Source organism: Chiroxiphia lanceolata, chromosome 1 (assembly GCF_009829145.1).
Source record: "Chiroxiphia lanceolata isolate bChiLan1 chromosome 1, bChiLan1.pri, whole genome shotgun sequence".
NCBI classification, from domain to species: domain Eukaryota; kingdom Metazoa; phylum Chordata; class Aves; order Passeriformes; family Pipridae; genus Chiroxiphia; species Chiroxiphia lanceolata.
Window position 1 is genome coordinate 146,178,183 of NC_045637.1, and position 23,146 is coordinate 146,201,328.

General features: G+C 37.1%; 1 protein-coding gene across 5 annotated transcripts in view; it reads left to right on the forward strand.

Moving 5' to 3' along the window:
• The window catches only part of NCAPG2 (non-SMC condensin II complex subunit G2), a 47,635-nt gene continuing 24,489 nt past the window's right edge, over positions 1 to 23,146 (forward strand). For 4 of the 5 annotated variants that reach the window (XR_004360824.1, XR_004360825.1, XM_032710276.1 and 1 more), the window contains exons 1-16: positions 57 to 294; positions 932 to 1,028; positions 4,095 to 4,286; positions 5,287 to 5,401; positions 5,924 to 6,081; positions 6,855 to 6,989; positions 10,016 to 10,110; positions 10,936 to 11,005; positions 11,694 to 11,780; positions 13,585 to 13,680; positions 17,441 to 17,566; positions 18,022 to 18,201; positions 19,255 to 19,407; positions 21,102 to 21,324; positions 22,353 to 22,471; positions 22,939 to 23,112. Coding sequence is in view for 3 of the 5 variants with exons in the window: in XM_032710276.1 (XP_032566167.1) it covers positions 954 to 1,028; positions 4,095 to 4,286; positions 5,287 to 5,401; positions 5,924 to 6,081; positions 6,855 to 6,989; positions 10,016 to 10,110; positions 10,936 to 11,005; positions 11,694 to 11,780; positions 13,585 to 13,680; positions 17,441 to 17,566; positions 18,022 to 18,201; positions 19,255 to 19,407; positions 21,102 to 21,324; positions 22,353 to 22,471; positions 22,939 to 23,112 (1,998 nt within the window). In the remaining 2 variants the exon portion in view is untranslated. The other variant, XM_032710285.1, reaches the window with a different exon arrangement.

Below are 23,146 nucleotides of genomic sequence, written 5' to 3' on the forward strand. Positions count from 1 at the left end.
GGGAGCTCTGCCCGCGCTCAGCGCCCGGCGCGGGAGGATTCGAAAAGCGGCGGGTGAGGGAGGGACCGAGGGGGGGGGGGCGTCCCGGGGTGTCCCCAAGTGTCCCGGGGTGTCCACGGGTGTCCCCAAGTGTCCCGGGGTGTCCAAGGGTGTCCCGTCCCCGCGGTCTCGGGGCTGGTGTCTCCTCCGGCGGTGCTGCGGAGCGGCGCGGGCTCCTCTCTCCCGCGCGCGGTTCCTCGCTGGAAGCCCGTCCCGCGGGTCCATGAGGGTGTCGCCGCTCTGAGGGAGCCCGAGGTAAGCGGCCCGTCCGGCTTCCCGCTTGTTTCTCTGGCGGGAGCCCCCGGGTGACTCGGGACGGGGCCCAGAAGTGGCCCCCGCCCCGTTCTGTCATGTAGCCAGCGCGCAGGGATGGGGAAAGCACGTCAGGAATCATCTGGGATGGAGGGAATGCTTAGGTGCACAAATTAAGCTCTTAGTATCAAAAGGTGGCCTAGCCCATTTCCCAAAGTTTTCACTTGACAGGAGGGAAAATGACAGACTATTTTACTACCCCTCAGTACTTTTCATACCAGTAAATGCTGTTGTCGGGAACGATGGCCAGCTTAAATGGGGGGTCTGTGCTGAATAATGCACTGTGCTTTTTTAAAAATCAAAGTATCCTTTAAAAGCTCTTCTTTAAGACTAGTTTAGTAAAAAAACAATTAAAAAGAAAGCTTGCAAACCCTGCAGCCTAGTGATGTTGTGAATCTAGATGCTGATTCAGTATTTTGGAAGAGAAAACTTCTATGACTATGTTTTATATATATATATATATATATAATTACTATAATACATATATAATTGCTGCATATATAACTAATATATAACTGTGACTGAGACCAAAACGATCTTATTTTGAGATACAGTACCTTGTCTAATGTTTTGTTTATAGAGCAAGGAAAAACAATTCAACGATGAAACGTGAAGAATTTTTGGAAGTTGTGTCTAAAGAGTCAATTGAAGACTTCCTGCATTACACTCAGAATCCTGTGAGTAACCCAGTGTGCACTTGTATCTGCAGTGATACACTTATGAAATCATAAGGCTATTATTGATGCAGAAATTGTGTGACATAGGGACAGAAAGTGCTTATCTGGTACTTGCAGATGTGCTGGAATGATTGCTGTAGAAAATAAGTTCACATGGCACTTAAGGGAACGTGGACTGAAAAAGTTGTAGAAGCTGAAATGTTGCTATTTATAAACCAACTAATTTTTCAGACATTTGGTTGTTCCATGTACAGTTTAGTTTTTTAAAAAAAGAAATTATTAATACTGTGGTAATACTAAGAAAACCCCAACTGATTTGATGTTGATGGAGTGTTGTATTTTTAAATTTCAACCTAGGAAAGAGTTTATTGGTATGTCATGAATATGAGTTAATATACAAACATAGCAGAGGCATGTTTCCCTAGTATGTGTTCATTCATGTAATAGTTTTGTCTGTCCATTTTTCTTTGGTCCTTGTTTAGTTGTACTTTAATAGTTCTTTTTATCACTGAATGCTTTCAAGAAGGGATAGATTGCTCGCTCTAAATGCAGTGTGGAGAGAAGTGGGAAGAACAACAAAAGAAGTCTCCTGAAATCTACTATTAAAAGTTCATTGTCACATTGTATATATGATATTGGCATAATAAGGACAGATAATTGCATTGTGGTGTTTTCCACTAAGCTTCAATCTGTCTGGTATTAAGATACACCTGATTTCTTCTAAACATCTTTTGCTTGCCTTTATAAATGGTATTGTGAAGTTAGTTTCTTAAGCTTTCCAATCAGTATTTTGCTGATATTATCTGTGTCAGTGTACAGTAAGTGGATCAGTTGACCTCTATGTCCACAGAGCCATGAACTAATGTACTAATGCAGCAAATGTGTTAAACCCACAACCACATTCTGTATAATAAACTTGGAAAAGTTCGTCTCCAAATCATTGAATCTCTCCAAGAAATTTGTTATTTCTTCCAATTGCATGCATGCATGTAATTATAGATGACAACTTTATTACCAGAGTGCCTTTGCTTAAAGTCTCCTTCCCCCCAGATCTAACCACTTCAATAAGAAACTTGTTTAGGACAACATTGCAGTGTTTCCTTTTCAACTGATTTGGTTGTGTTGTTTCTGCCATCTGCATTCAGTAATTTATCTTAACATATCTTGGCCTATTTGGATTGAAAATGTTTTTTTTTTTTCATCCTTTTATTTTTCATCACCAATTCACAAGAGTTCTCTTGCAACAGTTTTCAGCAGTTGCCAATATCTCTGGTAACTTTGTCACCAGCTAAAATGAGAATATTGATTAAAACTGTTTTCATGCCTTTGTAGCATAAGGGAACATGAGTATCCAGAGTACTTTTTGGTATCCAAGAGACCTGAGTTATTTTATTAATTTCCTTTTGAAACCCTTAGATGGAGGGTGTGTGTATCTTGTGTTAGGATGAGGATCCTCCTTTTAGGATCTCCCTTGAGAAATTCTTGACTGCTTTTCTGGAGAAGGCTGTCGTTGTGTATTCTGTCCTTTAGAAGTGGATGTATAAATGTAGAAAAAAGCAGAAAGCGTGGTTAGAGCCTCACTGCTTTCCTTAATTTTTGTATTACATTTACCCTGCTTTTTTTACTTACTTGATGCGTTAGCTTCAGAATTTGTCTTTTAAGATTTTTTTTTAAAATTTCTGTTCTTAGCACCACGACTTCTTTCAATGTCTATTTCTAAATACACCCCCCCCCACCCCTCTTAAATTTTTCTTTTCAATGTTTTGTTTAATTTGCATCTTCTAAAATTCCTGGGGTTTGCTAATTTTCCTTCAAGGTTTGTTGTGGGCTTTTCACTTCTCTTTCTTAGTAATCTTTTAAACATGTAATCATAATGTGGTACTGTTCATTGAGGTCTTTATCAGGTGCTGGTTTTTTCCACTAAATCCTGTTCCAATTCAAGAAAATACATTATTAGACAGAAAAATAGGAGTCACAGGTACGACTGTAGTTCAGTGGGATCCTTTTCCCTTATAAATTTTGAAATAATTCTATCTCAGATCATCCCAAAGAAAGATTCAAAAACTCTGGTGTTATTATGAATTCATTCTTTTTATTCAAAACAGTACAATCTTAATATCCTGTCTTTTGGGTTTGTTTGAAGGAGTGGGCTGCAGAACTCCCTGTGAGACCTTTGGTTTATTGTATTTGTTTCCAGCTGTACAATAGGATAGAAATTCTCTTATAAATATGTAACAAGATCTTCCTTCTCATGCCCTTCTGGAAACGTTCTAATACTTAGTGCTGCTTCTTTCATTATTTTCTGATTTTCTTTTTACCTTCGACTTTCATTTTGATTCCTGTTTTTTAGGAAAAATATTTTTCTTTCAAGATCATAGACATTCTCCCTCTTTCCTCTGAGGTGTTTTTGATCCAGTAAACCTTCCATTTCAGTGTTGCAAATTACATCTCAAAAATCATCTGTACTTGCTCTTGGCTGTGCCCGGTTTTCCTTCTCATCTTTTCTCTGCATATTCCCTTTCCTAGCAGCTTGCCTCCCCTTCTTTGATGCCAACAGAGCTGAAGAGGAGAGTGTGGGGGTGATGTGCTCAGGAGTGGGATGTGATGGGGGGCTTTAAAACAGTGCAGTGTACAGAGCACTGACATGTGCAGATCCTACTCCTGAATCAGGAGTGCTGTTTCCTATGGCTGTACTGACTGTTACATTTCTAGTCCTTGCCTAAGGATTTTCTTTCAACAGCCACCATCAATCTGTATATAAGATAGCAAAGATAGGATCAGGGACTGTGCAGTTGTGAGCTTCTTAGCTAAGGGTATGGAAGTGTCTCCATTGCTCTCAAGGGCTTTTGTCTCAAGAGCAGCACTCTTGCTTCATGATACAGTGTCAAGTAGTAGAAATTTCTTATGCTATTTAAAAAGAATATAGCTTCTAGAAGTTATAATTTATCTCTATAACTGCAATTAATCCTTAATGTAAAAAAACCTGTTAATTTTAGAAAATATGATGATGAAATGAAAGCCACTTCACTGACGTGGAATTGTGTGGTATCTTCTGACCATTCACAGAAAAATACAGTTGATCGTTTTGACTTGAACGAACTCCTTCAGGAGTTGCCAAGAAAAAAAAAGGAAGTACTATGGGAGAGACTGACACAGCTGTTGACAGAGAACTTGATGGAGAGCCCTGTGGAAACGTGGCAGAGGACTGGAGATGACAAAAGTGATGATCACATGGAAGTCGAGATAACTCCAGAAATTGTAAGAATCTTGTAAAATGAAAATAGGATGAGCATTTCATATTTTTGGGGAAATAAAATGGAATATTTCCATGGCATCTGGAAACATGCAAGGCTTATCAAATAAGATCAGTTCCAAACATCACCCCCCTGCCCATTTTCAACTGGCTTAATTTATGCATGGGTTAAGCTGAATTTATGATTGGTCTATACTATAAAACACTAGATCTGCTGGTAATTTTAATTATGAAAGATGTGACGTAGTTCTGTCAGTAGAGTTAATTGGGCTTTTTGTATGTGTTATTTCAGTAAATGAATGCTGATATTGCAAATGTTCCTTAAGTATCTGGCATATACTATGAGAAATTCACTACCTGATTTGTTATGCCATTTCTTTGAATGGAGATCATGAAATCTAGATTTGAATGTCCCTTCCACAAATGTAACCTATATAGAATTTCTCTGACTCAGACTCTCATGTACTTCCTTCTGCTGTAGCCTATCTAGTCTTGAGAATACTGGGGAAAAGGGTTATTTAATTTTGAAGAAAGAAAAGAAATGTAGTGGGGAAACCATTGGGGAGACCTGGAGGCTTGTAGAAAATCAGTCATGCACTCAGAGGCCTGCAGAATCATGGACCCGGATCCAAAGCAAGCAGATCTACACATTCCTGAGTTGCACAAGACCCTGCTAGTTAAGGTTTGTTTAGCTCTGAAATGGATGTGTTTGAGTGGGTTTGTTGCAGATAAGGTTTTTAGTGGAGGAATGGATACACGTGTACAGTCACAATTATCTACTAGCTGGAGCTGAAAGCCCTCTTCAAACTTTTTGAAGCAGATGTACTTTGAAACTCTGTTCTTTTGCCTCTTATTTGATAGGTTTTGGGTGGTAGTATACTCCTTCAAAATGGAAGCATAATAGTTGAGCTCTACTCTCTGTTGCTAGGGTTTATTTCTTGTTGAAATTATATTCTGAGTTCAAAACAAACTGCAGAATTGTTTCCTTTACATGGCTTTTTTCAGAAACAAACTGTAGCAGTGATCCAAGGAGTGACAGCTGTCGTGACTGCTTCCATACCTGCGGTGGATGAAAATGTCAACTACAAAGCTCTTCTAGAATGTGTTTTTATATTAAATGGTGGGTACTTATCTCTACAGAATACAGCATTTTACAAATGTGTATAGTGGGCTGTTTGTTTGATCTGACTGAAGTCCAACTGGCCTGTGAAACAGAATTTCCAGGTGTCGTGGGTTTACTAGTTGGTACTGAGAAAAGTTGGTACTGATGTGAGCTCTTACTGAGACAAAGTTAAGGGAGCATTTACTTAAGAATCAGCTGCACAAGTTAGAAGTTGAAACTTTAAATAGTTTTCTTTCTCCCAGCTGTTCACTCAGTGATAGGTAACTTTGATTATCCTGTGGCTTATATTATTTTTAAGGCAAAACTTAAGATTCCATTATTACTGTTCAAAAAACGTGACCAAACCCTGAGAGTTGATAGAGCTGCCTAAATACCTGCAGTGAGAATAAGTCATTAAGGTGTGTAAATGTGGCAAGAGCTGGTTGACACTGTGAGGTACAGTTAGTGTACTAACAGGCTGCTGTTTTACAGGAATAACTTGGCTCATTGCAGTAAATAATTATTTTATTACTGTTGTAGGTATTCTTCCTGCATTACCTGCATCTGAAAAAATCCTACAGGATGCTATCCAACATGTATGTGAAACGTGGTGGCAGAAGGGACTGGAAGGGAAGGAGGTTCTGGGGAAGACTCTATTTATCATCCTGCTAAGAAAAAGCCTGAATAAAGCTGCTGTGGTATGCTGAAGCTATATTGACTTTCAGATTATTTTTTATAAGTCAAGAAAGATGATCCCTCCAATAAAATATTGCCTTCTCTAGAACAAAGTTTAAAGATTTTTGGCATCAGTTTCACAAGTGAACTGGGGTGTTTTTTGCTTTCTTTTTTATCTTTTTACTCTTTTGTCCAGTACAATGACCAAGGTTTCGATAGCAATTAACTCTCTTAGATAATCCAGAGTTTAAGTACTATGTTCAACTACTCATAAAAGCAAGTTTTGTGGGAAGCTTCATTTTATGTTACATTTTATCATTCTACAAAGAATTTTCCTTCTCTATTATTGGACTGAAATTCTTTTTTTTTTTAAATGCATGAATTACTTGGACTATTGTGATATACATCTTTTGCACTAACCTAATGTATGTATCCTTTACTTATTTTTTTCTCCTCTTTTTTCCTAATAACTACATTTTCTTCTGTTTTGCCCTGTTAACTGTGTTTATTGTATGAAGTTTCAAAAGTGGAATAATATGATTTTAATGTATTTTGTCTGAAATGGCAGATTTCTTTCTGTACTTCAGCATGTCTTCATTTGGTGGAAGTCAGTATTTCTGCAGTTACACGTATTTTTTCCCTGTGACGTGATGAAATTAATGCTCATAATTTTACAATCTAAAAATCTTCTGCCTAACAATGCATTTCAAATTCATTATTTAAAATCCTTTAAATGTGTCTGTGCATTAAAGCAATACCTTATTCACTATAATGTGGGCTGCTTCTTTCCTGTCAGGGTGCAGATATAGTTCGTCTGTGGAATCTACATCAGGCATTACTTTGTTTTGATTATGATTCAGAGGAGAGTAATGAAGTCAAAGACTTGTTGCTTCAGTGTTTTATGAGTGTAAAACACATTAAGAAAGAAGAGGTAAGCAAAATTTTATCTTACTGTGATTTTATGCCAGTGAGATTTGGTGGCTTTTAATAGTTTTGCATTAAGTGTTTTTTTACAGTACAGTAGGTAGCAACATGAGGCAAATCAGCTCTGACTCCAGGCTATAAATGGGTGATATTCTGTTTCATTTGGAAAAACCTTTATTTCTATTCCACACTAAAGTGTGAAAATATCTGTCTAAATCTTCAATCCGGTTCTTGTATCTTGAGGTAATAAGAACCAAGTGCTTTGCTTTCAGTGCATGTCCCTCAATACTTAAAATCATTCCCTGGTATAATTCTCTTCTTTTATAGCAGTTTTTTCTTTTATTGGAGACAGATAACTGTAGCAAAATAATTTTCCTTCTAAATGATTCCATTTAGAAGATTGCATTGCTGTAGTCTGTTTTGAGAGTAGCATAAAAAGAACCGAACTTTACAGCAAAATGAGAATTATTTTATTTGACTACATACATTTCTCTCAGTGAGCAATTGCTGTTTTGGAGTTTTTAGATTGTGCTTGTGCACCAGGATAGTGGTATCCAAGCCTTTTTTTCTGGTTAAGTGACCAGACCACCTGGCATTGTCTCTGAAGTTCTAACTCCTCCTTGCATGTTTAAAATATATATCTTCCATTTCATGGAATATCCAAACTTTTGTCATAAAATAAGCTCCAAGGTTGCTGCATGATTGTGGCAGTGTAGGGATATGGCATTTTAAAAATGGGGGTAGCAAGTGAATTAGGTGAGATGTTTGATAGTGCAGGTTTTAGATACCTGCCACAAAGTTGGTGGCTTTGAGCATTCCCATTTTCCTTTCCACAGTATGAATGCTGAAACAGCTATGTCATGGGTTGATTGAAGGAGGTAGCTGTTTTTTCATAGGAAGGTTATTTTTCAAACAGATTAACTGGCTGGAGTGGTTGATCATATGCAAGACTGAAGGGAAGGGTCAGGAATGTTCCAAACACCCTGGTTCTAAATGGGATTAAACTGATACAGAATTGTACAGTTATACCTTGTTGCAAGATCAAGGAGTTCAGTGTTTCTGCCTTCCCAGGCTGTGCTATTCAACACAGAGTAATATTTCTCAGAGGCTTATCAGGCTGCATTAGTGGAGTGATCCTCTGTGATGTAAGAAAACATTCTTGTTCTGCTGGGGTTTCCTATCAAACAGCTGGAGAGCCCTGCAGAGTGTGTTACTGTCTTTTAGAGGTAGGTCTGTTGTACTCTCTCCTTCCTTACTCCCCTTCCATGTGTGTGTGCAACAGAGTAAGGCACATGTACAGTGTCCACAAGCACAGCAGCACCAGCCACCAACACTCTGATAATGTATTAACCCCAAAGGTGACAACTTCACAGTCTTGCTCACCTATCAGCAGTTTACCTCTCGTGATACTGTGGATGTTGATCCCAGTGATGATTTCAGATCCATTGGTCACGGGCAGCAGATTAAATTAGAGGCACTTACCATAATTTTCAGGATCAGGCTCAGTCTTTTGAAATCTAAGGCAAAAAAGAATTGGTTGAAAGCTACTTGGTGGCTTTTTATCGTCTTTCTTGCTGCTGGGATTGTAGAAGATGAGATGAGTTTGAGTTTGTCCTCATGTTTGCCTCATTGAGGCAGAAGCTGTAGGCCAAGACTCCCTTGACCTACTGGTTTGTCAGGGATGTTAATGTGTGACATGCCCACTGGGACTCATATATGTATTACACCACCAAAGGAGGAAATAGTGAGTTGTGGTTTTTTTCTAAATAGAAGCAACTCTCATTGACAACAGGAAGGATTCCATCAGACCTGTGGACAAGGATCTTGATATTGTATTTAGCCTTTAGGCCTTGATTTTTATGATTTTCTGAATTACTTCTTGATCCAAAGGCTTTTAAGCTATCAATTCCACTAAAGGGCAGTTTCCAGCTATATGCTTCCTTCCATCTCCCTTACTCTGGGATATTCCAACTCAAAGTGTGACTGACATTCTATTTTCTCAGTTTTGTCATAAGTGTGAATACAACTGTTGGTCCAGCTCTCACTGGAAGTGCCTCTTAACTCCTGTTAACTGTTTGTTCAGTGACCCTTTTGCACTTCTGCCACTCTGTTCTTTACTGTTGCACTTCCTTATTAATTTTCCTGATTTATTTTTGGCTAGAAAGCTGACAGGTACAAAGGACCCTTACAGCTGGCTGACTCACCCTCATCTATGATCAAGCATTTTAAAGTCTCAGGAGCTGGATGCCTTCATCTGTAAGATGAACCAGGAGTGGGGCTGCCTGTACAGATACTTTGTAAGGCTCCAATTCCATGGGCAGATCTTGCTGGTTCTGGAAAAGCAATGGCTTATTTCCTTCATCCACAGCCTTTCACTGCCTTTGCTTGTCAGATTGTTGTCATTGTTTCTGACTTGCTAAAGTGAACGAAAACTAATTTGAGAAAAAAAGTGTTTCTGTTTTCATGAATGAAAGCAACTCCAGGAGGTTTGCAATATTACCATTCGTGCAATAACAAAGGAACTGTCCTTGCTAATCAGAACATTTATTGTCCTCAGTGGCCCAGCTGTTCCCTGTGGCTTTGTTCAGAAACGTTTCCATATCCAGTGCTGGTAGAGTTGTTGTGGTGTTTTATTTGTGCCTTCATCCTGGAATGACATTGCACTTGACAGAGCTCTGGTGTTCTGGCCCATATGAGGGTCCTGAGCTGCACAGTCCCTTGTCATTATGGGATACTAATGGAAGTCATGCCAAAGCAGAATGGACCTTGAGAAAGTGCAGGCAGATGTGTCATCCACGCGTCCATTTGTTTTGTGTTTTCTCTACAGTATGAGGAATGCTTGAATTCTGTTTAAAAATTAAGAAACTTTAATTTTTTTCCATCTCAGCTACACTTCTAAAATTAAAGATGTAATTTCTTTTGATCTTTAAGCTCTACATTTACTGATTTTTGAGGTATCTCTTAAAGTGGGAATCCCTCCTAGGTTTGACTTCTCTGTTTTTTCCTCTTTTTCCTGTTTTCCTCTCCGCACAGGGAAGAAGATTCCTGAGTTTTTTGTTCAGCTGGAATATAAACTTCATTAGGATGATACATGGAACTGTTAAAAACCAATTACAGTTCTTTCCAAGGTATGCATCACACTTAGAGTACTTAATGATGGTTAAGAGCTCAGCTAAAATCTTGTTTGTCTCGCTGTAAAAACACACAGTGTATTGATAAATATATCAGAACCCAGAAACCTTCAAATCTGCTGACTATAACTGCCATATGGTTTCAGCGACTTCATTTAATAGTTCTCTGACCTGCCTAGGTGTACAGTTATAGGTATTGTAAAATGCTTATTTGGCATTAGCTAAAGCAAATGACTGATAGAAATTGGACTGGGTTACTTGCAGTGCTTGTGTGAGCATCCCAGGTCCATTTCTTCTTTTGTAGGAGGTTTCTCTTTTTTCCTATGAGCAGCCTCTGATTTAACTTGGTAGGATTCTGGATACAGATGTTCTCATATGAAGTGACTTTCAGGATCAGTCATAGCCTGAGAACTTAACTGATGGATGAAAAAATGGATATTTTTTAATTATTCCATGAAATATTACAGAATTAACTATTCATATTAAAATCAGAGGCTTTCTAATGTTTTCAGTTAGAATAATATACCTGTACATCTGTATAAAGAATTTGAGGCTTTTATTGTGAGATAAATGATAAAATATCTGTGCCAATGTTTTGACTCTCCCCTCATAAGAGGTATTTCCTGTTATGTAATAGTGCTTGGCTTCATTAATTAACAGTTACTTTGTAATTAGCCGTGTAGACTTGAAAAGGTGGTTTCATCTCAGTAATGTTGATGCACAGAATTAAGAATACTATCAGTACTTCTAAAAAACTTTATGAATTGTACATAGATATGGTTAGGATGCTTGCTTGAAAGTGTTTCCCATATGTTAATACAGATCCTTGGTGGAATACCTTGCAGAAGTTTACTTCAGATCCTGGAAGAAGGTATCAGGAGAATTCATAGAGGTAACACTGTGCTTGAAATTTCATTTGGATGATTTTGAATTTTGAGGTGGGGAACATACATGACTTTTCAACCTCATGAATGTTCCTAAACAAACCTTAAGGAATTATTTCCCCAAGGAAGAGGCATCTTCAGCATTGTCAAAGAGTAACAGCTTGTCATGCTTTGAATATTTGCCCATTGTGATCAGCTTGGCTGCATTTAAACACCTGTAATTCTGCAACTGAAGTATTGTTTACACAACTATGCACATACATGTGTTTTTCATAGACACACTAGTTATCTAAGTTATGGAAGCTTTTATTCAGTATGTGCAAGTCTATATAGTTGATAGCTCAAGTATTTACCTAGTTTCTGTGGATTTCCATGGAGATGATCAAAAGCATAATTACAGCATCACAGCAATTCTAGAGCAAAATTTCAGATACCAAAAACTTCTTACTTACCATGTGGAGGTGCTTTTAGGTTCTGAGAGTTGGATTAGCTCTATATTCTGAAATTTTGAAAATCAGTTTAAGAAGACAGGCCTGCAGCATGGAAAAGTCTTGACCAAGCAGAAGCCAAGTAAGAAATAACGTCAAAGACAATTTTCATTTGCTTGTTTTAGAGAATAATATAGTTGCTGCACACCTACAGTGCTTATTATTGTTTTATTGTGTTAACAGTAGCATGTGTGTGTTCTTACTATAGGAACTGGAACATAACTGCATCCAGGATTTCATGCATCATGGAATTCATCTTCCCAGAAGTTCTTCTGTTCATTCTAAAGTTAGAGAGGTAAGTTCCTGTAAAGCAGAGCAGTGCTCACGTGGTGCCAAGGCTTTCTCTTCCCCACTGTTTCCCTAGGGAAGTAGGCTGGGGATGAGAAAGAAGTTGGGAGTGTCACAGCTGAGACAACTGATGCAAATTGACCAAAAGGATATTACATGCCATATAACCATCATGCTCAGCAATAAAAACAGGAAAAGTGGATTTTGGGGAGGTAGTACTTGCTTGGAGACTGGCTGAGTATTGATCTGCTTGTGGGAGGTGGTGAGTGATTGCATTTGCATCATTTTTTGGGAATTTTTCTGATCCTCTTTCCTTCATTTATTAAACTGCTTTGTCTTGACCCATGACCTTCTTGCTTTTCTCTCCCAATTCTCTTCCCACCCCACAGGGCAGGGAGTGAGTGAGTGAATGACTGTGAGTGGTATATGCAATATGCATCTTGACAAACCAGCATATATTACTATATTGGCGTTTGGTTTGGTTTTTTTGGGGGGTTGTTCTGTTTTGTTTTCTCATATCTGTAGGATTTCCTTGTCCTGTGATTCCTGATGGATGGAATACACTTTTGACAGGGCTTTTCATGTGTTTCAGGCTCAGAAGCTTCTGATCTTGAAAGAGGACAGTGAATAAATCTGGGTTGCAAGGAGAGTGGGTCTCAGAGTAAATTTGAATGATTTTTTCTTTTTCCATAGGCAGGAATTTGATTTAAAATGGTCCTTTAAAATCCAGAAATTCCTGTAGCAGCTGGGAGAATAACCAACCACAGTCACTCACTTGAGCAAAGTTTGGGCTTTCTCTTGTTGGAAGAGAAGTGAAGGAGGGGAGAGCGACACAGATAACTCTCCCTTCTGATTTCAGAGTTCTGGCTGCAACACAAATGTCTGTCTTGCAAATATTCGATACTCACCTGTTCTGATGAGATCTATTACAAGGCAGTATTGATTTGCCATTAGTCCTGGGTTAGATCCCTCATAATCATGTAGAAACAAGAGCTACATAGTCTCTTATAAATTGTAACATGTCTTTGCTCCACTGTGTTCAAAACCCAGAGAAAAACTGTTCTTTCCCCAGAGTGTCCTTTCTGTGGATGTTATTCCCAGGCTTCCCCATCCATCTGTAGCTGTGAATACTTGAACTACTGACCACTAGAGGGTGAACTTCTTTTCAAACTGACCAGTGTTTTGGGTGGAAGAATTACTTCATATCAAGTTACTTGATGTTCTTTCTCATATTCTACTCTGTCTTCCACTTTCTTTTTCTTTTCTGCATAATTTAGATACAAAAATAAGAGGATCTTTAGCCAACTAGGCGCAGTTTTGAGTCCCAAGGAGTGCCGATACTTGGTTTTCATGAATGCACTAAAAATGTATTACCTTTGTAGATTTGTATTTAGATAACTCCACTTACCAAGTAATGTTCCTTTGTTCTTAAAAGAGAAAAGGCTTATTTATCTGTAGTTGATAATGTCATGGTTTCAAAGTGTTTCTGACAGTTACTTTAAAAACACTTTTTTACTGTAACAAAATATGAGTTGTTTCTGTAAAACTCTCTAGCCACTACTTTTTCTTATTTGTAGATCTATAAAGTTATAAAATTTGATATTTATTAGATTTATTTAGTTTTATTATTTTTGAGACTTTATTAAAATATAGGATCAATTAATATGTCTCGTTTTATCGTTTTCCATATTACGAAAACTCTTTGGTCTTACATAAATTTTGAAATTAGACAACTCCTTATCACTTCTTGAATGTAGAAAATACTGTTAAAATGGGTTTGGGGACTGGTTTGTTTGTTTGTTTTTCTTTAGATGCTGAGTTATTTTCATAAGCAGAGTAGAGTTCGTCAAGGAGTAGAAGAAATGCTCTATAGATTGTATCAGCCTATCCTTTGGAGAGCACTGAAGGTAATTATCCTTTTCAGAAAATAGGACTGTTTTTCTCCAACTGCTAAATTTTGGGTCCCTCCCACATCTGTTTTTATTAGTTGCTTTTAAAATGAAATGGCTACAAAAACCAGAATCAGTGTTTAACATCTCAGATGTAGCTGAGTAACTTTGCAAGTTGTAATTAGGCAGAGTATGCACAACAATATTCTAATTTGTTCATGTGGTTTACTTCTATAATTCAGTTTTGTTCACAGGTACCTAGAGTGCTTTCCAGGATTACATCTTCTCAATTTGGAAATGTTGTGTAATGCTGTATTCTGTTTTCCGAGTTCTTTAGGGAATTATCAGTGCTCTATTATCAAAGCCAAAAATGTTCAGAGGAGCATTCCTTCTCACCTTCTGATTACTTACCAGCCTTAGAATACAACTCAATGAATTTATTAGGGTATTATTTTAGAAAAACTTTTATTCCACTTTGATTGTATGTACAGACATTCATGCCATGGATATGCTTTTAGTCATGTATTCAGAATGAAATTTATTCTACTTTTACAGTGTATGTGTGTGTGTCTTTGTTGCATGCACAGACTAAAAGGGACCTACTGCAGTTTGCCCACTCAGTTCCACTCTGTGATTAAGATGAGCCAAGCTTCCTTTTTTGTACACAGCTTTTATTTTGTCTGAGGTTATGAAATCCCTGATTGTGAGAGCACACACATACCATTTGGTACAGCCAAGTCAAGTGCTGTTAAACATTTACAGTTTCCTTTGCTGGTTGGTCATACAGCATCTTCTGTAGCCATGGGAGAAGTGTTTGAAATTCTTAAAGTTGAAAGTATTTAATAAAAAGTTGATTAAAATGGATTTTATGAGGTCCAGGAAGGAGTTGAGAGCTGTTTGGTTTCTAAAAAATCTTACAGTACTGCTGGAGTGTTTGGTGTTTTGAAGTAACTGTTGCTGTGACTCAGAAGCACCAGTAGTTTAAGATACAGAACTGAGAAGGGAAGCTTATAATTGTCCTTACTGAATCCTTATGGATTCTACTGCAAAGCTTGAAATGTCAGCTTAATTTTAGGTAACCAGTTTGATGCTCCTACTTTAGCCAAGTCCCTAATTTAATACAGTGAAGAACAAATCTTGTTCTAGATCACTGGTTACGAAACAAAGGACATGCTGCCCCTCCTTCTTGCAGAAAGCAAAAATACTTCAGTTGTAAGAATATAACAAATTCCAGAACTCTTTGTGTTGAAACTACTTGATTTCGTCTCTGGAATCTTTCAACTGAGAATGTACATTTGTAATGCAGAGTTCTCTGTCTCTTCCTAAATGGCTTGTTTTGCAAATACTTAGTTCACACAAGCTTCTGTTGGGGCTCCTACCTACACTTATTTTTATAAGCCTTTATGCAACTTGAAGTTTTTATAAGCCCATATGTAACTTCTTCATATTTTTCACGTCTTTATTATGAAAAGTAGGTGTCATGCAAACATAACAAGAGATAGTTGTGCAGTAATTGGTTATTAGTATAAGAAGCTATATGGATATAAAAATATGGATATTTAGTGTGAGATAAGTAGTGATTAAGCTATTTCTTATCAAGCTCAAAAAGTCAAGAACCACTCCTCCAGGAATTCAAGCTGCTGAAGGAAGTGAGTCCTTTAAAGTGGTGTGTTTGGTTGTTTGTTTTTTTTTTTAACATCCCACACTTTTAAACTAGTATGTACTGGGGAAATGGTGCTTTAAATAATTGGAAGTGAATTTTAGAATCTGTAAGACCAGATGACATTTAAAAGAAAACTCTGAAAATTAAATGAAGGAAAAAGTTAAAATATTGTTCAAAAAGGTTCTGAAAGTTCCTCAGAATAGTACCAGCATAAAGATAAAGAAATATTAGTCGTTTAAATAACTGCAGGCTGTTGCATGGAAAAGCCATTGTGGTTTAAAACAGGATATGAATTTAAAGTCTTAGGTTCTACCTCTGTGAAGACATTTACTCTTCTACAAGCTTGAATATGCAAAAACATTTGGGATAAACTCCAATTAATTAAAGGCAGGAATTTGAACTGTGGGTACGCAGTTCAGAATTAAAGTGAGCTTAATGGAATTCAATGTAATGCACTTAGAAAGTTTATGGAAATTAACTTTCTGGAATGGCCATGGCAGATAAGGTCTAGGTTATTGCACAAAAACACATTTGAATTAATTTTCACATGCAATATTAGTGCAGAAGACCTATTTCACCCTGAATTCACATATTAGCTTCTTATATGTTAATTCTTAAATATAGACAAGCTCAAAGTTAAAGGATTTTCTACAGCTTTACAGGATAGAATTAAGAATTATGATCTTTCCACATTTAAAGTGTTTACATTATCCATGATAAATAAAGTTCCTAGCTAAAGAATGCATGTATGTGGCTTTTTTGCCTTTGTAGGATTCCATTTAGAATTGCTATTAATTTTGTTGACTAGAAGAATTTGAAATGTTCCAGTTCGACCCAGAGATGTGATCCACCATATCAGGATTGGGCCAGGACAGAAATACAAAATAGACTGCAAATGAAATAATAGTTACTAGTTTCTTTTGTGTCTTTCTGGTTTTATTTGTCATTAATTTATTTAACTCTAAATATTACAGGGTTATCATCATGTTTCTTTTCCCTGCCTTTGATCTGAACATTCCTTATGACAAGGGAAGAAGAAAATTGGATTCCTAGAATAGTCAGGAGGTTCCCTGAGCTGTCTCTTGTCTTGCTGTTAGAATTAAGCCTCCTTTGCTTGTTTTATTACACTACATATATAGTCTCATACATATATTTCTTTTTTTTTTAATTTAGACCCCAAATCTGAACAAATTTCTTCCTTCCCTCTTTCCAAGAGAAGTTGGCAGAGGCTCTTAATCGTTGCACTGCTATCTCTGATAAATAAAATGTAGTTTGATGGTTAGATTTCAGGTTTCTCGCTGAGATGCCTTGTATTTCATCATCATTTCATTACCTGCTCTTTTTCTGTCCTTTAAGAGTCCACAAGGTCAGTTATCTTTCACTGAATGAGTGTCTAAATATCCACCTTTTTTATTTTTCTTCGCATTTGGGACTCTACAACCAGTAAAATGTATGTCGGAATACACTAAAAACTATTACAAATGGGATAATGTCTGAGGGTTGTGAGGCTTGCCATAGATTTTTGATTTTTGATGAGCTGCCTGGAGCTCAGAACATTCCTTCTGTGCACAGATGCAGAAATGAATAATATGTTTATGCTGGATAAGTTGCTCTCCAGGTTTTCTGATGCTTGGTTACTAAATACTGTTTTCTAGAAGAAATAGGCCTGAGCTTTTCAATTAAATCACCTGTCTCTTGACAGGCAAGGTAATTAATTCTGTAATTTAATCTGCTTGAATTCAAGATTCTTCTGCCCTGAAGAGGAGCTTTAAGGCAACCAAGAGAAATCCCAATTGCTTTTAATTTATTCAGCATTACAGAAAGCAGAAGGGCTCTGACTATGACTCTTCGGGGTCACTGAAGTTGATATTCTTTGAAAGCTAATTGTAACAATAACTCAGGTGTTACTGAACGGGTAGAAGTGTAAAGTAACACATGAAAACTCATATGTGATCATAAGTTCTCCCATGCATTTATAAATTCTTCTCTTCCATCTACTTAATTAAAAACACTAACTTGCTAAAAGTGCTGGGAGAGCAGTATTTGACAGGATATGCCTCTGGATATTAACAGTCTGTCCTTATTGAAACAATATTTTCTCCTCCATTGTAACAGGCCAGAAACTCAGAAGTTCGAGCAAACGCAGCATTTTTGTTTGTTGATGCTTTTCCTCTTCGTGATCCCAGTTTTGATGCTGAAGAGATGGACAATGAAATTCAGAAACAGTTTGAAGAGCTTTTTGTAAGTTTTAATGAAACTAAAATGTTAAAAGTTAAAGTTTCATTGAAGCTGAATCCTGAGTAAACATCTGATAACTGAATGGATTTCAAAGTTTTTATGTTTTGCTGCATAGGAGCAGTGACCAGTGTAAACTCATATTAGTAAAAGTCTAAATATTCTTAGTTAAATCACAAATAAAAGACTTAATATGATCTATTAAAAAAAATAAATTTCAAAAGTCCAATTTAAAAAGTTGACCAATAGGTGTATTAATTTTGCGTTAGATTTAAGTTGCTTAGTTTGCTTTATAATAAAACACTTTGAAGGACTAATAATATTACAGTTCTTTTATTGTCTGACAATTTGCATAATGATTGAAAGTTAATGGAATGCTTTTTGTTTGTGATAGGTTCATGTCAAACAGCAATGTGGTCACAATAATGCACATACTCACATTATTCTTCTGTTTGTTTTAGAGTCTGTTAGAAGATCCTCATCCAGTTGTCCGCTCTACAGGGATACTTGGAGTTACTCAGATAACATCCAGATACTGGGAGATGATTCCTTCAGTAATTGTTGCTGATCTTTTAAAAAAGATAACTGGGGAGCTGGCATGTGATGTATCATCTGCTGATGTTCGATGCTCTGTATTTAAGGTAAGTAACTTTTCTAAATTAAAAATAATTTTGGTCATTTTTATATTTTACTTGATGCACAGGTTTCTAATATCATTTAAGGCAAGGAATAACTTGTCCTGCAAAATAACTTAGGCAATAAAATTCTTAAAACCTGGAAGTTTTACATGCTTTATAAAAGCCACACATTTGGAATACACAAATGCCTTTTAAAATAGTAACTGATGGGCTTTCTGACTCTCAGCTACTTTAAATTTCCAGTCTTACGGATGTTGTTTGGACCTGATAATTTAGCTATTTTAGTTATTTTAGCTATTAGAAATGATGCTTAGACTTGACAACATCTGCAGGCAGGTTCCAGGATGTCTCCATGTCACTGGTCTTAGCATGTCCCACGATGTGCACAGTTAGGATTTTGTATCCCACTTCGTGTTTCTGAGCTTTGGATGGATATAATTCCACACTGTTTCTCTGGTAATGCCTTCTCCTGTGCATTGCTCAGTAGGTTAGAATTTGTTCATCTACGTCTTTCTGACATATGATAAATAACTGAAAGCATGGACAGAAAAATGAACTCCCTGAGCAGTATTTTCACTTGAAGGTTTTGTGTCTGTATCAGTTCAGCCTTAAACTGGAGCAATCTTCATGCTAATCCTCACTTGCTCCTCTACAGCCACATGGTGGGGGGCTATACTGGACAGGCAGAGTGCTGATTTAAAAATAAATTAGAGAAATAGTATGTATTTTTAATTTGAAATTAGCACAGTTTAGGGAGCTGATATTGCTACCACAAAAAACACTTGGCAGTGTGCTCTCAGGTATAAGGCAAGACCGTGGCCCCAGTGAAAATCTAAAGCTCCTTCAGCTGAAATGAGTTCACTGAACAGTTCACTGGAAATTTAAAATAACCAAATCAATTTTTGCTAAAGAATGTTACGAGAAAAATATGCAAGTGCAGTAGCTGTCCCTGCTTCATTTAACCTTAGAAGTGTCATTGTCCAGTTCAGCAATTTTTGCCTAGATATTTTTTCAAGCCTACTTTTTCTGGGTTTGGTTTGTTTGTTTTTTTTTTAGTGCCTACCAGTAATTTTGGACAACAGCCTAAGCCATCCATTACTGGAACAGCTCCTGCCAGCGACCAAACACAGCCTTTGTGACAACTCGGAGAAAGTGCGAGTGGCTTACGTCGAAATGCTGCTGAAAATTAAGGCTACCAAGGCTGCTAAGGTAGGATATGTGATGCTTGATAAGTAGCAAGGAGATAAAATCAAGGCATTTATTTATGACAAAAAAGAAGTACATTTTGAGACTACTGCAGTATTCGTAAAGGGAAAGAAATACATGCTTTGCTGTAGTAATACTCTTAATACTCGTGGTATCCCGAGTGCTCCGCTGACCTGTGTGTTGGGAGATGTATGGCTTGGTTTACTCAATCAGAAGAAACAAAAGATCACAGAACCTGTTCTGAAAGCGTTGGATTCTGAAATCTTAATCATGATTTCTGTTGTATTCTTGTGTTATTATTTATTATTTTAAAAATACTCAGATAGCATAATCCCCTAATATCTTATAATCTTATTGTGGTTCTTTTAATATTCATTTCTACATCACTCTGTAACCTCACAGGTACTCAGCACTTCTTCTGGTGCTGGATTTTAACTCTTCATAGCAGTGTGATTTGTTTGAAGGACTGGCACCTACAGTCATGACTTGATCCCTTAGTATCAGTTATCTGTATAGTAAAATATAGTCTAGCTTGTCTTAACTTGTATTGAATATCAACAATGCTTTATATTGATTATTTAATGTTGTTACTTTGTGTACAGTCTCTGCAAAAGCAAAGTATTCATGCTGCTGTTAAATGTATTAAAAAAGTTATTGTTTTAAAGTTATTTGTCATTCAGTATGAAAGTTCAAACAAATTATCTTTTTGGCTTCTCTGATTTATTCTGAATTTGCTGCTGTTAAAGACAGAGGAAAAAAGATAATCCTCAGTTTCAGGGATTTTTTCGAGGAAGGAAGGATCAGATTAACATAAAAGAAAAAAAATCATAGTGTTAAATGCTTTTCAGTAAATTCCTATTTACATAAAAACTGTAATATGTATCCCTGGTAAGTCCTGGGGTCACTTTAATACTTACTACAAGGGCCTTCTTCTTATGACAGTTCTAGTAGGGATGCCCATAGTTTGAACTCATGGGGTAATTAGCTGCTGCAAATCTTTCTGCTGAGAATAAAACATTTTTTTTAATGCCAAGAAACCTTTCTTTTAGTTTTTTTGTTTTAATCTGAAATGCACAGAATAATCAATTCAGGATCTTTTAAAAAAAATTGCAGGTGTGAGTAGTGTTACTGGTGTCATAACAAGCTGTGTATTCCTTTGTGATTTCACAGCCTTTGATTTCTGTGTACAAATAAAGGAGCTCTGCTAAGGATGGGATGCACTTGTGGTTTGGGATGGATTTGCAAAGGGTGTTGCTCTATGCAGGATTTTAGGGTGTATACAGTCCTGGTAGGTAGTTTGATCCTGCTTGGTCCTAAAATGAGAATATGTAACACGGCACATAATGACAAATAATTGTGTCTTGTGGTGATATCTTTGTAGAGTAAATAATTCTTCCCTGTATCAATGGAATTGCATTAGCATTGCAGGTGTATTGAGCTGGAATTTATCAGTATGTCAGAGATACCAAGAGATTTGGAGGTGCCTCAGAACTGCAAAGTAGCATTGCTGCAGCAGAATGTGACCCCAACACATGCCGGTGGTTGGTAAAAATAAAAACTGCTCATGCTTTCCTCATAAATGCTACTCATATTTGTTGAGACTATTGACGTGGAAAACACTTAATGAAGGTGGTTGTTTTTTCCTCTGTCTTTTTTAACTCCTTTAATATCTTTTTCTCCTTTAATATCTTTTCCAGTTCTGGAATATCTGTCCCATGGAGGATATTCTGACTCGTCTTGAGGTGGATTCACGGCCCGTGTCACGGCGCATAGTGAACCTCCTGTTCAACTCCTTCTTTCCCACTAACCAGCCCGAGGACGTGTGGTGTGAGCGCTGTGTCACTCTGATCCAGATGAATCCAGCAGCAGCCAGGAAGTTCTATCAATATGCTTATGAATATACTGCCCCCACCAATATAGGTAAAGTACAAAACCTTATGAGTTTTCAAAGCTTTTCATTTCTGCTCTTAGGTGCAGTGCTGCACACTCCAGCTGGGTCCCTCTGTTCCCCATTCTCCTCACACGTAGCTTAAAACTCTCTCAGTTGTTATCTATTTCTCATGTAGAAATAATGTAACAAAATACCCCTGTGCCGTGATTTGAGATCTTCATGTGAAAGATTCTATAGAAAATACTTATGTCTGGTAATCTGATTGTCTGGGATTTGTGGATCAGTATTTTCAACTTGCTTGGAGAAAATCTGAAAAGCCCTCCTTTCGATTAAAAGCTTCAGAAAGTTTCAGGGAGAAGGGCAGGTACTGCACAGAATGTTGCTCCTTTTCAGAAAAGTGCTGTTGAACCAAGTAAAATCAGGAAAATGCTGTTTCGGAGGAGTCCTGATAAAAACCAAGTAGTCAACGTGGAGTGATTGGGTGAAATGCCCAAGCCGTGTCCTCCTGACTGATTACCTTGGTAGGGGAGTTAGAAATCACATGATTATGAAATCAGCTGGTTCTACTTTCACCAGAGGGGGCATAGCCCTTTCACTTTATCTAGAGCTGAGCTCCTTGTTCAGGAGAGCAATGGTTGGGCTACTACATCTTTTCCAAATATTGGGAATTGCCATAGGATGGGATGTGTTCTTGAATGTAGGTCATTAAATTAACAGCTATTCCAGATGAACGTAGGAGTTGTGGGAGCTTCCTCTGATCCAGATTTGATAAGGTGATGGTTGGTTTCGGGGGTTTTTTTAGTATATTTTTTAACCAGTAAAATTATGGAACCTGATGATAATGTTGCCATTTCTTCTTCATACTTGAGGATGTAAAACATGTTCACATTTTTCCATTTCTTTTACAAGGAATTTGTCTCCCTCTTTTCCTGGTTATTTCTGGTTCTGCTGCCTTCTTTTACATACTGGCTTTCCGGCTTTATAATTAGAGGCATTTATTAGCAACATTGTTAAAAATAGTACATTTCTAATCTATTCTTATTCTATTTAAATGTAGCTAAATTGATGCTCACCATTCGGCGCTGCTTGAACGCCTGCATCCAGAAAGCAAGGAAGGAGAGTCTGGGTGATAGCAGTGAGGATAACAATGATGAAAGCGAAAAGGAGAACACAAGTGTAAGAAAGTCCACTTTATACTAAGTTCTAGTAACTTTTTTTTTTTCTGTGGTGCTTCACCTGAGACATAGGCAGTTAATGCTGTGACAGAAATCTAAGGGAAAGCCCTCAGGCATCTGTGGAATTAGAAGGGGAGAACTGCCCATTATCGTGTTTTCGTGTCCTGCAATAGCAAAAATTTGGTGAAGCAGATAGGATAAAACAGAAGGTATATGAAGCACCCTAATTCCAGTACTAATTATAAATTGGTTTGATTTTGCAATTAAATTATTCAAAAAAATTACCATTGCAAGATATGTGAAGTTAGAGAGAGTAAGACTGAATTGTGGAGTTCATGTTCTACAGCAACCACAATACCTTTGTAAAATGGATAGAAGGATTTTCAGGGCTATTTTGAAACCTTATTTTAACTTCAATTTATATTTAAGAATATAATAGGTAATATCATCTAAGTGTTTGTATTTCAGGTGTTGGATAATGTGTTGTCCATAAATGATGTGGCCAGCATGGCAAGTTTGTTGGAGATTATTGTAATTCTCTGGAAAAGTATCTACAAAGCACTAGAACACAATGAAGAGGTCAAAGATTATGCTATCAGGAAATTTGCTTCTGTACTTCCTGAATATTTTAAAGTATTTAAGGTAAAGAAAGACTATGTTTTCTTGCATTTTCTTA